At 40.2% G+C, this 18,775-nt stretch overlaps 2 protein-coding genes across 4 annotated transcripts in view; one reads left to right on the top strand and one right to left on the bottom strand.

Moving 5' to 3' along the window:
* Positions 1–262: 262 nt before the first annotated feature.
* On the bottom strand, positions 263–11,474 carry LOC146524466 (uncharacterized). The gene is made up of 2 exons (XM_085183206.1): positions 10,149–11,474; positions 263–2,760 (listed from the first exon to the last, which is right to left on the bottom strand). Exons 1-2 carry the CDS (start codon positions 11,361–11,363, stop codon positions 589–591), a joined length of 3,387 nt encoding a protein of 1,128 aa, XP_085039332.1. The 5' UTR covers positions 11,364–11,474; the 3' UTR covers positions 263–588.
* The window catches only part of LOC146524464 (spindle and centriole-associated protein 1-like), a 27,956-nt gene continuing 15,551 nt past the window's right edge, over positions 6,371–18,775 (top strand). Inside the window, exons 1-4 of one of the 3 annotated variants that reach the window (XR_014877671.1) lie at positions 6,371–7,270; positions 7,336–8,228; positions 15,426–15,513; positions 15,579–16,471. Coding sequence is in view for 1 of the 3 variants with exons in the window: in XM_085183180.1 (XP_085039306.1) it covers positions 16,355–16,471 (117 nt within the window). In the remaining 2 variants the exon portion in view is untranslated. Of the gene's footprint in view, positions 7,271–7,335; positions 8,229–8,302; positions 8,339–15,425; positions 15,514–15,578; positions 16,472–18,775 lie in introns of those variants that run through there. The other 2 variants (XM_085183180.1, XR_014877672.1) reach the window with 2 other exon arrangements.

The raw sequence follows: 18,775 nt of genomic DNA, 5'->3' as shown, positions 1-18,775 counted from the left end.
AGTCAAAGTGAAAGACAAATTTGAAACTTTGTTACTTATTACCGTTGTTTGGAATAGATAGGAATATAGGGAATTATATATTTTTATTTAAAGACAGGACTCACATGTTTTCATTTCTAGTCTTTAAAACCTGTCTCTATCCATCTAGTATTCATTCTTTCTGGGAAACAAGTATGTATATTATGCACACACACAAACACACATGCAGCTATTACCTATTTCTTGTTTTTATACCTAAGATGAATTATTGTTTGAATGAAGACATTTTTCAAACACATGTAAAATGTGGGCAATTGTGTTTATTGGGTAAAGGAAAAGGCAGAAGGGGGGGAAAGGGGGGATAGAAAGAAGGAAAGAGAGAGAGGAGAGAAAACCCCAACAATCCCCTCTGAGCAAGCACCAGGCGACAGTGGATAGGAAAAACTCCTTTTAAAGTGAACCAAACCTAAAAGAGAAACCTATGGCAGAACCAGGCTCAGGAGGGGTCAGTCAACTGCCGGGACTGGTCGGGGGGTGAAAAAGGAAAAAGGAGGGAGGGGAAGGGGAAGGGGGGAAATGAAGATGGAATAGAGGTGGAGGAAGACGAGGTTACATCAGGTGAGAAGCAGCAGTGCCCCTCCTCCAGAACCAGTGGAAGCGTTTTTTCTTCATTTTCAGATACTCTTCCACGAGCACTTTTTTCTCAATGATGAGGGTTTTCAGCTCATCGATTGTTTCTGCGTTTGCTTTCTCAAGTTTGTTGCATCTGTTCACCATGTCTTCTAATTGTTCTTGTTTTTCTTTAAGCTTGTCTTTCAGTTCTTTAACTGTTGCCTCCTCTATTCGCTTTGCATTGTGCACATCTGTGTGCATGTCTTCCAGCTGCTGGTTTCTCTTCTGGATTTTTTGAAGTCTATCCTGCAGGTCTTTATGTGTTTTTTGTTGTTCTTGCTTTTGCGCCTGGATTTCAGTGTTTTTGTGCTTCAAGGTCTTAGAAAGTTCCTCAAGTTCGGTGGTTTTTCTCAGCATCTCATTGATGCTACTCTGCATCACTGAGCATTGATTTTCCAGTTTCTTCTTTTCTCCTTCCAGTACAGTTGTTTTGTACTTTGTTTCGTTATACAATTCTTGGAGTGCTTGATTTTTCCTCTGGAGATTAAGTTTTTCTGCTTCCTGTTGTATTTTCTGTTGGTCTTTTTCTTGAAGCAGCTCTTTATTTCCGTGCGCTTTTTTATCAAGCCTGATTTGGAGCGATCTGTGTTTTTCCTCCATCTGGTCAAGCTTGGAGTCCATTTCCTTCTGTTTCATTTCCATTTTCTTCTTGTCTTGAAGCAACTGTTGACTTTTGTGCAGAGTTTTGTCATGCTTCACCTGCAGAGCTTTGTATTTTTCCTCCATGGCTTGGAGTTTGCTCTGCATGTCTCTCTGCTCTACGGGCTCTTGTTTCTTATCTTGGTGGATCTCCTTATTTCTCTCCAGAGCTTCATCGAGTATTACTTGCAAGCCTTCATTTTGTTTCTCGATGTTCCTCAGCTTGCAATCCATTTCTTCCTGTTGTATTTTCTGTTGGTCTTTCTCGTGAAGCATCTCTTTATTTTTGAGGAGTGTTTCCTCAAGAGTTATTTGGAGCATTTTGCATTTTTCCTCCAAGACTTCAAACTTGCGGTCCGTTTCTTTCTCGAGCATTCCTTGTTGCTCTCTCTCTTGAATGAACTCTTTATTTCTGTGCACTTTTTTATCGAGCCTGACTTGAAGCAATCTGTGTTTTTCCTCCATCTGGTCAAGCTTGGAGTCCATTTCCTTCTGTTTCATTTCCATTTTCTTCTTGTCTTGAAGCAGCTGTTGACTTTTGTGCAGAGTTTTATCATGTTTCACCTGCAGAGCTTTGTATTTTTCCTCCATGGCTTGGAGTTTGCTCTGCAGGTCTCTCTGCTCTACGCGCTCTTGTTTCTTGTCTTGGAGGATCTCCTTATTTCTCTCCAGAGCTTCATCAAGCATCACTTGCAAGCCTTCATTTTGTTTCTCGATGTTCCTCAGCTTGTAATCCATTTCTTCCTGTTGTATTTTCTGTTGGTCTTTCTCGTGAAGAAACTCGTTGTTTCTCTCCAGAGCTTCATCAAGCATCACTTGCAAGCCTTCATTTTGTTTCTCGATGTTCCTCAGCTTGCAATCCATTTCTTCCTGATGTATTTTCTTTTGGTCTTTCTCGTGAAGCATCTCTTTATTTTTGAGCACTGTTTCCTCAAGAGTTATTTGCATCATTTTCAGTTTTTCCTCCAAGACTTCAAGCTCGGAGTCTGTTTCTTTCTCGAGAATTTCTTGTTGCTCTCTCTCTTGAATGATTTCTTTATTTCTGTGCACTGTTTTCTCAAGCTTGATTTGGAGCAATCTGTGTTTTTCCTCCATCTCGTCAAGCTTGGAGTCCATTTCTTTCTGTTTCATTTCCATTTGCTTCTTGTCTTGAAGCAACTGTTGACTTTTGTGCAGAGTTTTATCATGTTTCACCTGCAGCACTTTGTACTTTTCCTCCATGGCTTGGAGTTTGCTCTGCATGTCTCTCTGCTGTGTGGACTGTTGCTTCTCTTCTTGGTGAATTTCTTTCAGTTTTTCCAGAGCATCGTCAAGCTTCTCTTGGAGCTCCTGATTCTTCTTGACCATGTTTTCCTGTTTTATGCTCTCTTTTTTCTCCTTTTGGAGCAGATCTTTATTTTTTTCCAGAGCTCCATCAAGCTTTTCTTGGAGCCCTTGATTTTTCTTGAGCATTTTATCCCCTTTAATGCTCTCTTTTTTCTCCTTTTGGAGCAGATCTTTAATTTTTTCCAGAGCTTCATCAAGCTTTTCTTGGAGCTCGTGATTCTTCTTATCTTGGAGAGCACATTGTTTCTCCTCAATGATTCCTTCCCTTTCCTGAAGCTGGTAGGATAATTTTTCTAATTCAGCGCTCTTTCTCTCGTTTTCTTCTGTCAGGATCTTAATCTTTTCTCTGTTCATGAGATTTTCATTCTCCATTTCTTCCAATCGCGTTTCCTCTAATTCTACCTGTTCATCCCAAGGAAGAGAGCTGATATAAGGGTCTAGGGACTCATACCATGGAATAGAGCTGGGGTCAGCTTCTTGTCTTTCTTGCTCTTTCTGAGACATGTTGCAGTCTGTATACCGTGAGTACGAAAAGGATCCAAATGTTTGAAAATGCTTTACTGGTGAACGTTTGAATGCTGCTAACACAAGTGCTGCAAATAACGGACTAAAATCAAAGCTTCAAAGGATCAAAGCCCTAGAAGCCTGTGACATCAGAATTCCATAAGCCAATGAGGTTGTCACATGACATTTTTGAATGAGGTCATGTTTTTGTATGAATTTTTTAAATAACATCAACATTCCGTAAGCTAATGAGGTTCTTACATGACTTTTGAATGAGGATAATTCTTTTGTGTTAAAAACAGTGTAAAAAGTGTTATTGCAATAACATAAAAAGTGAGTAAAGAAAGTAAATAAAAGTACAGTTTTATTTATATAGCACCTTTCAAGACAAATTCATTGTGTCTGAGTTGTATTGGTAACTCGTTGAAGTGTTACTGGGTATCATAACTAGACAGTTTGCGCATACAGTGAGTGAAAGCATTGGGTGGACTGAATCAGGTTAAATTTAATCAATAGAACGGAGTGGAGTTCTATCGATTGTATTGATCAGAGAGTTAGAAGAACAACTAAAGGAAACTTTGATTAATCTGAAAGGAACTAATATAGGTTAACAGGTAGCTGATACAAATCAGGATTTAAAACCATTTTTGGTTTGTTTGTTTTTCTGTTTGACTCCTTGTTTTATTCAATATTGCAGTTTATATGATCGTATTATGGGTTTGTTAAACTGTGCCATGTGAAAATGCTGGGAAATGAAACATCACAGGTGGAAATCAATGAAAGTGGAAATTCAGAAGAAATTCTGTCCTTTTCCTCATTTATGCACATCATAGATAACTATGTAATGTGTCTGTTGCACACTTTGTATGTCAGGAATAACCATAAATGTGTTGTCTTACAAACAACTGTATCAGGTCTTTGCATCCACAATAAGCGAGGATAACAGAACTCCTGGAAAGCAAAAGAAATCTGGTTCTTGTTTTTAAGACAGTCACCTTTAGTTTCACGCTGAGTGATGCTGGTTTGTTGCAGACAAACCTGATTATGTTTCCCACTGGGTTTTATACTTCAGAGGCAACACAGAGTAAAGAGAAGCATTGTTGTTTCAGTGTAACTTTAGTCTCAGTTTAGTTTTATCCCCTTGTAAGTTTGATAAGAGCCAAATTGAGGAAACAAACTCAGTGTGTGGCCAGAAAATGCCATGGTGGCTTACAAACACATGTCAGAACAAAATATGAAGGATAAGACATCACACGTATAACGGAAAGAGACGCAGAAGAATTCATCTCTGAAATTTCTCCCTTTATTGAACTGGCATTTGCCCGAGACCACCGGAATTGGTGGGATGGACACAAAGAAAATCAGAGGTAGACAAAAATCCGTCAGGAGAGAACAACGGTCTGCCAAGCCATTCTCTGCTTCAGAGTTTTGTAATTTTGCACCTGCTGTCGCTTTAATATTAAACTAACGAGGTTGAAATAGACTCACAGTGGTTTCTGCTTCTTAATTAGACAGATTTATATCCCTTCACGTGCTTCTGTCTTCTGTGCTTCACTGTCTGTGATCATGCTCGAGCTCATCTTCAGTCAGTTATCTTCTGTTTGTTTCCTGCTTCCTTTTAAAGGTCAAGGATCCCACCTTGAACTTGCCACCTGCCTGCATGCTATGGACGCCCAGGTTTGCAAATACAATGTTGTATTTTCAAATTGATACCATAGATACATCTAGTACAAGTCTCGAAAAGTTTGCATCTTCGTGACCTTGACCTCGAGGTCTGATGCCAAGTCTTGTCACTTGAGACTGAGGTGATGCAGGATTTTGAAATTTATTCTATATGTGCAGCTACTAAGAGGCTGAAGGATAACACTGATATATTTATATTTTCATGGAGCTGCTCTCAAAGCTTTGTCATCTCACCTCAGTTCCTATAATTCAGTCCTGGTCCTGCATCACAGTGTGTGGTGTGGAATAAAACTGTGACAGTGTCAGAAATTTAGCTTGATCATCTGAGCGTAGCTGCTGCTGCTACTAGCCAGCAAACCGAAATGCAGCATGTAGTGATGCACTGACGCTGGCCCCTCTGTGAAAAACCGGCACACAACCAAACAAATTTGGACAGCAGAAGCCGGTGATGTGTGCTCTAACTTCTGACTGAAGCAAGGAGAACACTGGAAGGACAGACACAGCCAAAGATTTAGATTTCAGGTAGTAGGCATTTGGTACACTACATTCATAAAACCTGAGGTCCTTCCCATATTTATCAAATCCAGGTCTCACAGTGTGGTGATAATAAATTCTGTAGAAAGTGAGTAGGCATTTAGGAAACAAATATAATTAAACTATTTGTGATGTTTAATAGCCATAAAGTGAGAACAGCGGACACTGAAGAGAATGTTTTCTAATTTATTACCTTCAATTGGACCCCAGCAGAGGGCTGAAACATCAGGATAATTCAGCTGTGTTTAAATGAGCTGCGTGTTTGCTCAACAGAACTCTCGTCGAGCAAATTATGTTTTAAAAAGTGGCAGCACATCCTGCTCTGCCTGAATATTCTCCAGCAGAGTAAATGTGTCTGTGTGAAGTGCGAAGGAGAAGCTCCATCACTGTTTGTTCCGAAATTAGCCACTCCACCTGCACCTGCTGGCTTGCACACCTCATCGCAATGCAGCGCTCAGGTTTGTTTGGTAGGCACTGAAAATATGTCACATCGTTCATTTATTCTCAACCTGTGCTGTGTTTGCGCTGCAGGTAATTAAGTCCTGGGTGTTTTATCACTGAGCCAAATTATCATACTGTTACACTCCTGTATCTTCTCCTGAGTGCTGGAGGGGAAAGCAAAACCTGACCATTACCATCTTTTGGGGAAACCTGCAGTCAGCTAAGACGGATGAGTGACGAAGCGTTTCTCCCACTGAAAACGCTACGTCCAGATGAACAGAATTAACTTTTGGAGATTGACCATTACCAGTTTATCATATAGGTAGGAGACCTTTGGTCAAAGAAAATTATTAATCCATCTGTGTTCTGGGATATCCCACACTTCCATGTGCAAACATGGATAGCCTGAGGTTAAGAAAGGAGCAAGAAGGTGGTCCCATGATAGTGAAGTTTTTGTTATGGCCTGCAGGGGGAGGCAATTTCCAGACAATTTCTTACTGAGTTTCATTTAATACAACACTATGTGTCGGTTACTAATTGTGGCCCTCTTTATTTATTTAGGTAAAGCAGGCCATGCTTTACAGCATCGTTACCCTGCCTCTAACTTAGGAGTGTGCAGTCAAAATGTGGAAAGTGTTCAGTGTTATAAATATCTCCCTTTTGATTCAAAGCTGAATTTCAAAGCAAACACTAAAGCTGTGTGCAGAAAGGGGCTCCAGCGGCTCCTGTGTTTAAGAAGGCTTTTTTGTTTCCACGTTGATAAAACCATGATGGTTTTATTTCACCGTGCTTTTAATGAATCTGTTTTGTCCTTTTCCTTGGTGTTGTGGTTTGGATAGTTATCTGAAAAGAGCAGAAACCCTCTCAGATTGTTAAGTGGTCTAAAAGGCTGATTGGAGAACCACAGCTGAAATTTTCTGTAAACCAGACAGTTACAGCGGTCAGCTGGTTTAATTTTTCTTGATGATCCTTCACACAGTGTGAATCGTTTTCTTCCTCCCGGACAAAGGTTTCTGGTCCCAAACTGTAAAAACGACAAGATTTAAAAAGTCACATTTGTGGATTATATGATGGCCAAAATTAGTGTTAAGTTTTGTTGTCAGTATTTTTTGCTGTACTTTTTTGTTTTCTGTTGTTTCTTCAATTCCTGAGAACAAATCTAACTACAGTTACATATTAAATACCTGAACCTTAAAATGTTCAAATCAAGGATTCCCAGCACTGTAGTTCCAAACCCAGCGTCCACATAGAAGTAATTGGCAAATTGAAAAAGAAGGTTGGTTGCAAAGTGGTTTGCAGAAGAAACGGCTTAAAAAACACAGCTGATGTGAACTTTCTTTGAAATCGTTTATTATATATCTGGCATTAGAGGTGAACATAAACACTTATCTAATGTCATTTCAGCTCTCAATGCCACCGTGGCTGTTCAGAGAGGAAACATCAGTCCTGGTTTCTCAGGTTCTTAATCCTGATCCGCCTCAGAGCAAGTCAGGTAATATCTGCAAGGGATGGATTTTCTCCAAAATGAAATATTCTGTTTGAAGATGAGCTGAACAGACTGGATCGGTAATCACACCAGCAGAGCCAGGAAGTGTGTTTCCCAGGGTTCAGAGCTGGACGGCTCCCCTGTTGCCTCTCTCAGCGGGGATCAGTCCAGTCTGGGCCTGCTGCAGGCCATGTTGGGTCAGGTGGAGCTGGATTTGGTTGCACTGAGCCCTGTTACAGCACCAACATCTGCACAGAGTCCCAAAAAGCACAGGACACAAAGCCACACTGGATTTTCTTTGGCCTTGGTCTCTACACTGGGACGTTTGGTGCACATCCTTAAAAAGGTACTGCCGGATATCAAAAAAGGTTTTGTCACACAAGCTTTTGGAAATTATTATTCAAACTAAAGATAATCCATGCAGGCTTTACTCACATAAACAAAAAATAAGACTGTGTTACCATTGTCACTGCATCTTTTAGCTTATAGGATATAGGATACACTCATTTCTTATTAAATGTTGGTTTTATTTAAAAAGTCATGTCATTGATGGGGATGCAAGGAGACATGAATTCCAAGTTTGAAATCTTTAGATAGCAGCAAAAGCACATTTTAGAAATGCTTGATCTGTAAAATGTTTGTTACTATTACTGATTTAGCATCACTAATGCTGAAAGTCTCATGTAAATATGCTGAAGCACAGTTCTTATCTTTTTCAGGGGTCTTCACATTTGTAAATAAATAGAATCAGTTTTTAAATTTTAGCGCAGGTTTGCTTTGATGCAAATATTTGCAGTCTGCTATATGTGTTTAAATCACTGTCTGCCTGTAATGTGTTAGAGGGAAGATGAAGGAGGCACAGGAGAGGAGAAAACTGGAGGAGGAGCTGAAAGAGCAGCAGAGGCTCATTGATGCTCTCACTGCTGAAACCATGACTCTGAGAGAGGAGGCTACAGCCCTGCAGGTGGGACTGGGCTTAGGTTATTGTTAGTCCAGCTATGCTGATAAATCATGAGTTGGTGACGATGTGCCTCTCAGGCAGGGTTACAGCAGCGGACGGCAGAGCTAAAACAGGGAGCTAAGAACTTCACTACTGTATGTTTTCAATGTTTTTGTCACTTTTAACGGAATCAAACTCAAAGTGAGCTTTAAACCCTGCATGGTCGTACTCTCTCCTGCACTCCATATTATCCTTTGTTGATCTACACACGTCTGTTGCTGCCACGGACGTCGCACGCTCGTACGTCATTGTCATGAGACACTCTCACGAAGAAAATGACGAGGATTAGTAACACAGTAATGTAGCCTGCTTACGGGAAAGTAACAGTAATCTGATGATCTTTTTTGCAATAGTAATCTTTTACTTTACTCGTTACTTGAAAAAAGAAATCAGACTATGCGGTGTTGCCCATCTCTGGTCCACATACAGAAAGTATCATAGAAAGATTTAAGGTATCGTGCCACATTTGACCTCTGAACTCTTGTTCATGGTTAGTAAATTAAGAGTCAAAGTGAAAGACAAATTTGAAACTTTGTTACTTATTACCGTTGTTTGGAATAGATAGGAATATAGGGAATTATATATTTTTATTTAAAGACAGGACTCACATGTTTTCATTTCTAGTCTTTAAAACCTGTCTCTATCCATCTAGTATTCATTCTTTCTGGGAAACAAGTATGTATATTATGCACACACACAAACACACATGCAGCTATTACCTATTTCTTGTTTTTATACCTAAGATGAATTATTGTTTGAATGAAGACATTTTTCAAACACATGTAAAATGTGGGCAATTGTGTTTATTGGGTAAAGGAAAAGGCAGAAGGGGGGGAAAGGGGGGATAGAAAGAAGGAAAGAGAGAGAGGAGAGAAAACCCCAACAATCCCCTCTGAGCAAGCACCAGGCGACAGTGGATAGGAAAAACTCCTTTTAAAGTGAACCAAACCTAAAAGAGAAACCTATGGCAGAACCAGGCTCAGGAGGGGTCAGTCAACTGCCGGGACTGGTCGGGGGGTGAAAAAGGAAAAAGGAGGGAGGGGAAGGGGAAGGGGGGAAATGAAGATGGAATAGAGGTGGAGGAAGACGAGGTTACATCAGGTGAGAAGCAGCAGTGCCCCTCCTCCAGAACCAGTGGAAGCGTTTTTTCTTCATTTTCAGATACTCTTCCACGAGCACTTTTTTCTCAATGATGAGGGTTTTCAGCTCATCGATTGTTTCTGCGTTTGCTTTCTCAAGTTTGTTGCATCTGTTCACCATGTCTTCTAATTGTTCTTGTTTTTCTTTAAGCTTGTCTTTCAGTTCTTTAACTGTTGCCTCCTCTATTCGCTTTGCATTGTGCACATCTGTGTGCATGTCTTCCAGCTGCTGGTTTCTCTTCTGGATTTTTTGAAGTCTATCCTGCAGGTCTTTATGTGTTTTTTGTTGTTCTTGCTTTTGCGCCTGGATTTCAGTGTTTTTGTGCTTCAAGGTCTTAGAAAGTTCCTCAAGTTCGGTGGTTTTTCTCAGCATCTCATTGATGCTACTCTGCATCACTGAGCATTGATTTTCCAGTTTCTTCTTTTCTCCTTCCAGTACAGTTGTTTTGTACTTTGTTTCGTTATACAATTCTTGGAGTGCTTGATTTTTCCTCTGGAGATTAAGTTTTTCTGCTTCCTGTTGTATTTTCTGTTGGTCTTTTTCTTGAAGCAGCTCTTTATTTCCGTGCGCTTTTTTATCAAGCCTGATTTGGAGCGATCTGTGTTTTTCCTCCATCTGGTCAAGCTTGGAGTCCATTTCCTTCTGTTTCATTTCCATTTTCTTCTTGTCTTGAAGCAACTGTTGACTTTTGTGCAGAGTTTTGTCATGCTTCACCTGCAGAGCTTTGTATTTTTCCTCCATGGCTTGGAGTTTGCTCTGCATGTCTCTCTGCTCTACGGGCTCTTGTTTCTTATCTTGGTGGATCTCCTTATTTCTCTCCAGAGCTTCATCGAGTATTACTTGCAAGCCTTCATTTTGTTTCTCGATGTTCCTCAGCTTGCAATCCATTTCTTCCTGTTGTATTTTCTGTTGGTCTTTCTCGTGAAGCATCTCTTTATTTTTGAGGAGTGTTTCCTCAAGAGTTATTTGGAGCATTTTGCATTTTTCCTCCAAGACTTCAAACTTGCGGTCCGTTTCTTTCTCGAGCATTCCTTGTTGCTCTCTCTCTTGAATGAACTCTTTATTTCTGTGCACTTTTTTATCAAGCCTGACTTGAAGCAATCTGTGTTTTTCCTCCATCTGGTCAAGCTTGGAGTCCATTTCCTTCTGTTTCATTTCCATTTTCTTCTTGTCTTGAAGCAACTGTTGACTTTTGTGCAGAGTTTTATCATGTTTCACCTGCAGCGCTTTGTACTTTTCCTCCATGGCTTGGAGTTTGCTCTGCATGTCTCTCTGCTGTGTGGACTGTTGCTTCTCTTCTTGGTGAATTTCTTTCAGTTTTTCCAGAGCATCGTCAAGCTTCTCTTGGAGCTCCTGATTCTTCTTGACCATGTTTTCCTGTTTTATGCTCTCTTTTTTCTCCTTTTGGAGCAGATCTTTATTTTTTTCCAGAGCTCCATCAAGCTTTTCTTGGAGCCCTTGATTTTTCTTGAGCATTTTATCCCCTTTAATGCTCTCTTTTTTCTCCTTTTGGAGCAGATCTTTAATTTTTTCCAGAGCTCCATCAAGCTTTTCTTGGAGCTCCTGATTTTTCTTGAGCATTTTATCCCCTTTAATGCTCTCTTTTTTCTCCTTTTGGAGCAGATCTTTAATTTTTTCCAGAGCTTCATCAAGCTTTTCTTGGAGCTCGTGATTCTTCTTATCTTGGAGAGCACATTGTTTCTCCTCAATGATTCCTTCCCTTTCCTGAAGCTGGTAGGATAATTTTTCTAATTCAGCGCTCTTTCTCTCGTTTTCTTCTGTCAGGATCTTAATCTTTTCTCTGTTCATGAGATTTTCATTCTCCATTTCTTCCAATCGCGTTTCCTCTAATTCTACCTGTTCATCCCAAGGAAGAGAGCTGATATAAGGGTCTAGGGACTCATACCATGGAATAGAGCTGGGGTCAGCTTCTTGTCTTTCTTGCTCTTTCTGAGACATGTTGCAGTCTGTATACCGTGAGTACGAAAAGGATCCAAATGTTTGAAAATGCTTTACTGGTGAACGTTTGAATGCTGCTAACACAAGTGCTGCAAATAACGGACTAAAATCAAAGCTTCAAAGGATCAAAGCCCTAGAAGCCTGTGACATCAGAATTCCATAAGCCAATGAGGTTGTCACATGACATTTTTGAATGAGGTCATGTTTTTGTATGAATTTTTTAAATAACATCAACATTCCGTAAGCTAATGAGGTTCTTACATGACTTTTGAATGAGGATAATTCTTTTGTGTTAAAAACAGTGTAAAAAGTGTTATTGCAATAACATAAAAAGTGAGTAAAGAAAGTAAATAAAAGTACAGTTTTATTTATATAGCACCTTTCAAGACAAATTCATTGTGTCTGAGTTGTATTGGTAACTCGTTGAAGTGTTACTGGGTATCATAACTAGACAGTTTGCGCATACAGTGAGTGAAAGCATTGGGTGGACTGAATCAGGTTAAATTTAATCAATAGAACGGAGTGGAGTTCTATCGATTGTATTGATCAGAGAGTTAGAAGAACAACTAAAGGAAACTTTGATTAATCTGAAAGGAACTAATATAGGTTAACAGGTAGCTGATACAAATCAGGATTTAAAACCATTTTTGGTTTGTTTGTTTTTCTGTTTGACTCCTTGTTTTATTCAATATTGCAGTTTATATGATCGTATTATGGGTTTGTTAAACTGTGCCATGTGAAAATGCTGGGAAATGAAACATCACAGGTGGAAATCAATGAAAGTGGAAATTCAGAAGAAATTCTGTCCTTTTCCTCATTTATGCACATCATAGATAACTATGTAATGTGTCTGTTGCACACTTTGTATGTCAGGAATAACCATAAATGTGTTGTCTTACAAACAACTGTATCAGGTCTTTGCATCCACAATAAGCGAGGATAACAGAACTCCTGGAAAGCAAAAGAAATCTGGTTCTTGTTTTTAAGACAGTCACCTTTAGTTTCACGCTGAGTGATGCTGGTTTGTTGCAGACAAACCTGATTATGTTTCCCACTGGGTTTTATACTTCAGAGGCAACACAGAGTAAAGAGAAGCATTGTTGTTTCAGTGTAACTTTAATCTCAGTTTAGTTTTATCCCCTTGTAAGTTTGATAAGAGCCAAATTGAGGAAACAAACTCAGTGTGTGGCCAGAAAATGCCATGGTGGCTTACAAACACATGTCAGAACAAAATATGAAGGATAAGACATCACACGTATAACGGAAAGAGACGCAGAAGAATTCATCTCTGAAATTTCTCCCTTTATTGAACTGGCATTTGCCCGAGACCACCGGAATTGGTGGGATGGACACAAAGAAAATCAGAGGTAGACAAAAATCCGTCAGGAGAGAACAACGGTCTGCCAAGCCATTCTCTGCTTCAGAGTTTTGTAATTTTGCACCTGCTGTCGCTTTAATATTAAACTAACGAGGTTGAAATAGACTCACAGTGGTTTCTGCTTCTTAATTAGACAGATTTATATCCCTTCACGTGCTTCTGTCTTCTGTGCTTCACTGTCTGTGATCATGCTCGAGCTCATCTTCAGTCAGTTATCTTCTGTTTGTTTCCTGCTTCCTTTTAAAGGTCAAGGATCCCACCTTGAACTTGCCACCTGCCTGCATGCTATGGACGCCCAGGTTTGCAAATACAATGTTGTATTTTCAAATTGATACCATAGATACATCTAGTACAAGTCTCGAAAAGTTTGCATCTTCGTGACCTTGACCTCGAGGTCTGATGCCAAGTCTTGTCACTTGAGACTGAGGTGATGCAGGATTTTGAAATTTATTCTATATGTGCAGCTACTAAGAGGCTGAAGGATAACACTGATATATTTATATTTTCATGGAGCTGCTCTCAAAGCTTTGTCATCTCACCTCAGTTCCTATAATTCAGTCCTGGTCCTGCATCACAGTGTGTGGTGTGGAATAAAACTGTGACAGTGTCAGAAATTTAGCTTGATCATCTGAGCGTAGCTGCTGCTGCTACTAGCCAGCAAACCGAAATGCAGCATGTAGTGATGCACTGACGCTGGCCCCTCTGTGAAAAACCGGCACACAACCAAACAAATTTGGACAGCAGAAGCCGGTGATGTGTGCTCTAACTTCTGACTGAAGCAAGGAGAACACTGGAAGGACAGACACAGCCAAAGATTTAGATTTCAGGTAGTAGGCATTTGGTACACTACATTCATAAAACCTGAGGTCCTTCCCATATTTATCAAATCCAGGTCTCACAGTGTGGTGATAATAAATTCTGTAGAAAGTGAGTAGGCATTTAGGAAACAAATATAATTAAACTATTTGTGATGTTTAATAGCCATAAAGTGAGAACAGCGGACACTGAAGAGAATGTTTTCTAATTTATTACCTTCAATTGGACCCCAGCAGAGGGCTGAAACATCAGGATAATTCAGCTGTGTTTAAATGAGCTGCGTGTTTGCTCAACAGAACTCTCGTCGAGCAAATTATGTTTTAAAAAGTGGCAGCACATCCTGCTCTGCCTGAATATTCTCCAGCAGAGTAAATGTGTCTGTGTGAAGTGCGAAGGAGAAGCTCCATCACTGTTTGTTCCGAAATTAGCCACTCCACCTGCACCTGCTGGCTTGCACACCTCATCGCAATGCAGCGCTCAGGTTTGTTTGGTAGGCACTGAAAATATGTCACATCGTTCATTTATTCTCAACCTGTGCTGTGTTTGCGCTGCAGGTAATTAAGTCCTGGGTGTTTTATCACTGAGCCAAATTATCATACTGTTACACTCCTGTATCTTCTCCTGAGTGCTGGAGGGGAAAGCAAAACCTGACCATTACCATCTTTTGGGGAAACCTGCAGTCAGCTAAGACGGATGAGTGACGAAGCGTTTCTCCCACTGAAAACGCTACGTCCAGATGAACAGAATTAACTTTTGGAGATTGACCATTACCAGTTTATCATATAGGCAGGAGACCTTTGGTCAAAGAAAATTATTAATCCATCTGTGTTCTGGGATATCCCACACTTCCATGTGCAAACATGGATAGCCTGAGGTTAAGAAAGGAGCAAGAAGGTGGTCCCATGATAGTGAAGTTTTTGTTATGGCCTGCAGGGGGAGGCAATTTCCAGACAATTTCTTACTGAGTTTCATTTAATACAACACTATGTGTCGGTTACTAATTGTGGCCCTCTTTATTTATTTAGGTAAAGCGGGCCATGCTTTACAGCATCGTTACCCTGCCTCTAACTTAGGAGTGTGCAGTCAAAATGTGGAAAGTGTTCAGTGTTATAAATATCTCCCTTTTGATTCAAAGCTGAATTTCAAAGCAAACACTAAAGCTGTGTGCAGAAAGGGGCTCCAGCGGCTCCTGTGTTTAAGAAGGCTTTTTTGTTTCCACGTTGATAAAACCATGATGGTTTTATTTCACCGTGCTTTTAATGAATCTGTTTTGTCCTTTTCCTTGGTGTTGTGGTTTGGATAGTTATCTGAAAAGAGCAGAAACCCTCTCAGATTGTTAAGTGGTCTAAAAGGCTGATTGGAGAACCACAGCTGAAATTTTCTGTAAACCAGACAGTTACAGCGGTCAGCTGGTTTAATTTTTCTTGATGATCCTTCACACAGTGTGAATCGTTTTCTTCCTCCCGGACAAAGGTTTCTGGTCCCAAACTGTAAAAACGACAAGATTTAAAAAGTCACATTTGTGGATTATATGATGGCCAAAATTAGTGTTAAGTTTTGTTGTCAGTATTTTTTGCTGTACTTTTATGTTTTCTGTTGTTTCTTCAATTCCTGAGAACAAATCTAACTACAGTTACATATTAAATACCTGAACCTTAAAATGTTCAAATCAAGGATTCCCAGCACTGTAGTTCCAAACCCAGCGTCCACATAGAAGTAATTGGCAAATTGAAAAAGAAGGTTGGTTGCAAAGTGGTTTGCAGAAGAAACGGCTTAAAAAACACAGCTGATGTGAACTTTCTTTGAAATCGTTTATTATATATCTGGCATTAGAGGTGAACATAAACACTTATCTAATGTCATTTCAGCTCTCAATGCCACCGTGGCTGTTCAGAGAGGAAACATCAGTCCTGGTTTCTCAGGTTCTTAATCCTGATCCGCCTCAGAGCAAGTCAGGTAATATCTGCAAGGGATGGATTTTCTCCAAAATGAAATACTCTGTTTGAAGATGAGCTGAACAGACTGGATCGGTAATCACACCAGCAGAGCCAGGAAGTGTGTTTCCCAGGGTTCAGAGCTGGACGGCTCCCCTGTTGCCTCTCTCAGCGGGGATCAGTCCAGTCTGGGCCTGCTGCAGGCCATGTTGGGTCAGGTGGAGCTGGATTTGGTTGCACTGAGCCCTGTTACAGCACCAACATCTGCACAGAGTCCCAAAAAGCACAGGACACAAAGCCACACTGGATTTTCTTTGGCCTTGGTCTCTACACTGGGACGTTTGGTGCACATCCTTAAAAAGGTACTGCCGGATATCAAAAAAGGTTTTGTCACACAAGCTTTTGGAAATTATTATTCAAACTAAAGATAATCCATGCAGGCTTTACTCACATAAACAAAAAATAAGACTGTGTTACCATTGTCACTGCATCTTTTAGCTTATAGGATATAGGATACACTCATTTCTTATTAAATGTTGGTTTTATTTAAAAAGTCATGTCATTGATGGGGATGCAAGGAGACATGAATTCCAAGTTTGAAATCTTTAGATAGCAGCAAAAGCACATTTTAGAAATGCTTGATCTGTAAAATGTTTGTTACTATTACTGATTTAGCATCACTAATGCTGAAAGTCTCATGTAAATATGCTGAAGCACAGTTCTTATCTTTTTCAGGGGTCTTCACATTTGTAAATAAATAGAATCAGTTTTTAAATTTTAGCGCAGGTTTGCTTTGATGCAAATATTTGCAGTCTGCTATATGTGTTTAAATCACTGTCTGCCTGTAATGTGTTAGAGGGAAGATGAAGGAGGCACAGGAGAGGAGAAAACTGGAGGAGGAGCTGAAAGAGCAGCAGAGGCTCATTGATGCTCTCACTGCTGAAACCATGACTCTGAGAGAGGAGGCTACAGCCCTGCAGGTGGGACTGGGCTTAGGTTATTGTTAGTCCAGCTATGCTGATAAATCATGAGTTGGTGACGATGTGCCTCTCAGGCAGGGTTACAGCAGCGGACGGCAGAGCTAAAACAGGGAGCTAAGAACTTCACTACTGTATGTTTTCAATGTTTTTGTCACTTTTTACGGAATCAAACTCAAAGTGAGCTTTAAACCCTGCATGGTCGTACTCTCTCCTGCACTCCATATTATCCTTTGTTGATCTACACACGTCTGTTGCTGCCACGGACGTCGCACGCTCGTACGTCATTGTCATGAGACACTCTCACGAAGAAAATGACGAGGATTAGTAACACAGTAATGTAGCCTGCTTACGGGAAAGTAACAGTAATCTGATGATCTTTTTTGCAATAGTAATCTTTTACTTTACTCGTTACTTGAAAAAAGAAATCAGACTATGCGGTGTTGCCCATCTCTGGTCCACATACAGAAAGTATCATAGAAAGATTTAAGGTATCGTGCCACATTTGACCTCTGAACTCTTGTTCATGGTTAGTAAATTAAGAGTCAAAGTGAAAGACAAATTTGAAACTTTGTTACTTATTACCGTTGTTTGGAATAGATAGGAATATAGGGAATTATATATTTTTATTTAAAGACAGGACTCACATGTTTTCATTTCTAGTCTTTAAAACCTGTCTCTATCCATCTAGTATTCATTCTTTCTGGGAAACAAGTATGTATATTATGCACACACACAAACACACATGCAGCTATTACCTATTTCTTGTTTTTATACCTAAGATGAATTATTGTTTGAATGAAGACATTTTTCAAACACATGTAAAATGTGGGCAATTGTGTTTATTGGGTAAAGGAAAAGGCAGAAGGGGGGGAAAGGGGGGATAGAAAGAAGGAAAGAGAGAGAGGAGAGAAAACCCCAACAATCCCCTCTGAGCAAGCACCAGGCGACAGTGGATAGGAAAAACTCCTTTTAAAGTGAACCAAACCTAAAAGAGAAACCTATGGCAGAACCAGGCTCAGGAGGGGTCAGTCAACTGCCGGGACTGGTCGGGGGGTGAAAAAGGAAAAAGGAGGGAGGGGAAGGGGAAGGGGGGAAATGAAGATGGAATAGAGGTGGAGGAAGACGAGGTTACATCAGGTGAGAAGCAGCAGTGCCCCTCCTCCAGAACCAGTGGAAGCGTTTTTTCTTCATTTTCAGATACTCTTCCACGAGCACTTTTTTCTCAATGATGAGGGTTTTCAGCTCATCGATTGTTTCTGCGTTTGCTTTCTCAAGTTTGTTGCATCTGTTCACCATGTCTTCTAATTGTTCTTGTTTTTCTTTAAGCTTGTCTTTCAGTTCTTTAACTGTTGCCTCCTCTATTCGCTTTGCATTGTGCACATCTGTGTGCATGTCTTCCAGCTGCTGGTTTCTCTTCTGGATTTTTTGAAGTCTATCCTGCAGGTCTTTATGTGTTTTTTGTTGTTCTTGCTTTTGCGCCTGGATTTCAGTGTTTTTGTGCTTCAAGGTCTTAGAAAGTTCCTCAAGTTCGGTGGTTTTTCTCAGCATCTCATTGATGCTACTCTGCATCACTGAGCATTGATTTTCCAGTTTCTTCTTTTCTCCTTCCAGTACAGTTGTTTTGTACTTTGTTTCGTTATACAATTCTTGGAGTGCTTGATTTTTCCTCTGGAGATTAAGTTTTTCTGCTTCCTGTTGTATTTTCTGTTTGTCTTTTTCTTGAAGCAGCTCTTTATTTCCGTGCGCTTTTTTATCAAGCCTGATTTGGAGCGATCTGTGTTTTTCCTCCATCTGGTCAAGCTTGGAGTCCATTTCCTTCTGTTTCATTTCCATTTTCTTCTTGTCTTGAAGCAACTGTTGACTTTTGTGCAGAGTTTTGTCATGCTTCACCTGCAGAGCTTTGTATTTTTCCTCCATGGCTTGGAGTTTGCTCTGCATGTCTCTCTGCTCTACGGGCTCTTGTTTCTTATCTTGGTGGATCTCCTTATTTCTCTCCAGAGCTTCATCGAGTATTACTTGCAAGCCTTCATTTTGTTTCTCGATGTTCCTCAGCTTGCAATCCATTTCTTCCTGTTGTATTTTCTGTTGGTCTTTCTCGTGAAGCATCTCTTTATTTTTGAGGAGTGTTTCCTCAAGAGTTATTTGGAGCATTTTGCATTTTTCCTCCAAGACTTCAAACTTGCGGTCCGTTTCTTTCTCGAGCATTCCTTGTTGCTCTCTCTCTTGAATGAACTCTTTATTTCTGTGCACTTTTTTATCGAGCCTGACTTGAAGCAATCTGTGTTTTTCCTCCATCTGGTCAAG

The sequence above is a fragment of the Neolamprologus multifasciatus genome, chromosome 2, assembly GCF_963576455.1.
Source record: "Neolamprologus multifasciatus chromosome 2, fNeoMul1.2, whole genome shotgun sequence".
NCBI classification, from domain to species: Eukaryota; Metazoa; Chordata; class Actinopteri; order Cichliformes; family Cichlidae; genus Neolamprologus; species Neolamprologus multifasciatus.
Note: the sequence above shows the minus strand (reverse complement) of the source record. Positions and strands in the feature narration are given on the sequence as shown.

Excerpts from the sequence above, each read along its gene's own strand:
- LOC146524466 (XM_085183206.1), bottom strand. The coding sequence starts at position 11,363 with ATGTCTCAGAAAGAGCAAGAAAGACAAGAAGCTGACCCCAGCTCTATT. Across the intron at positions 2,761-10,148 it reads ACATGCAGAGCAAACTCCAA|AGCATTAAAGGGGATAAAAT; the intron begins GCCATGGAGGAA and ends GAGAAAAAAGAG.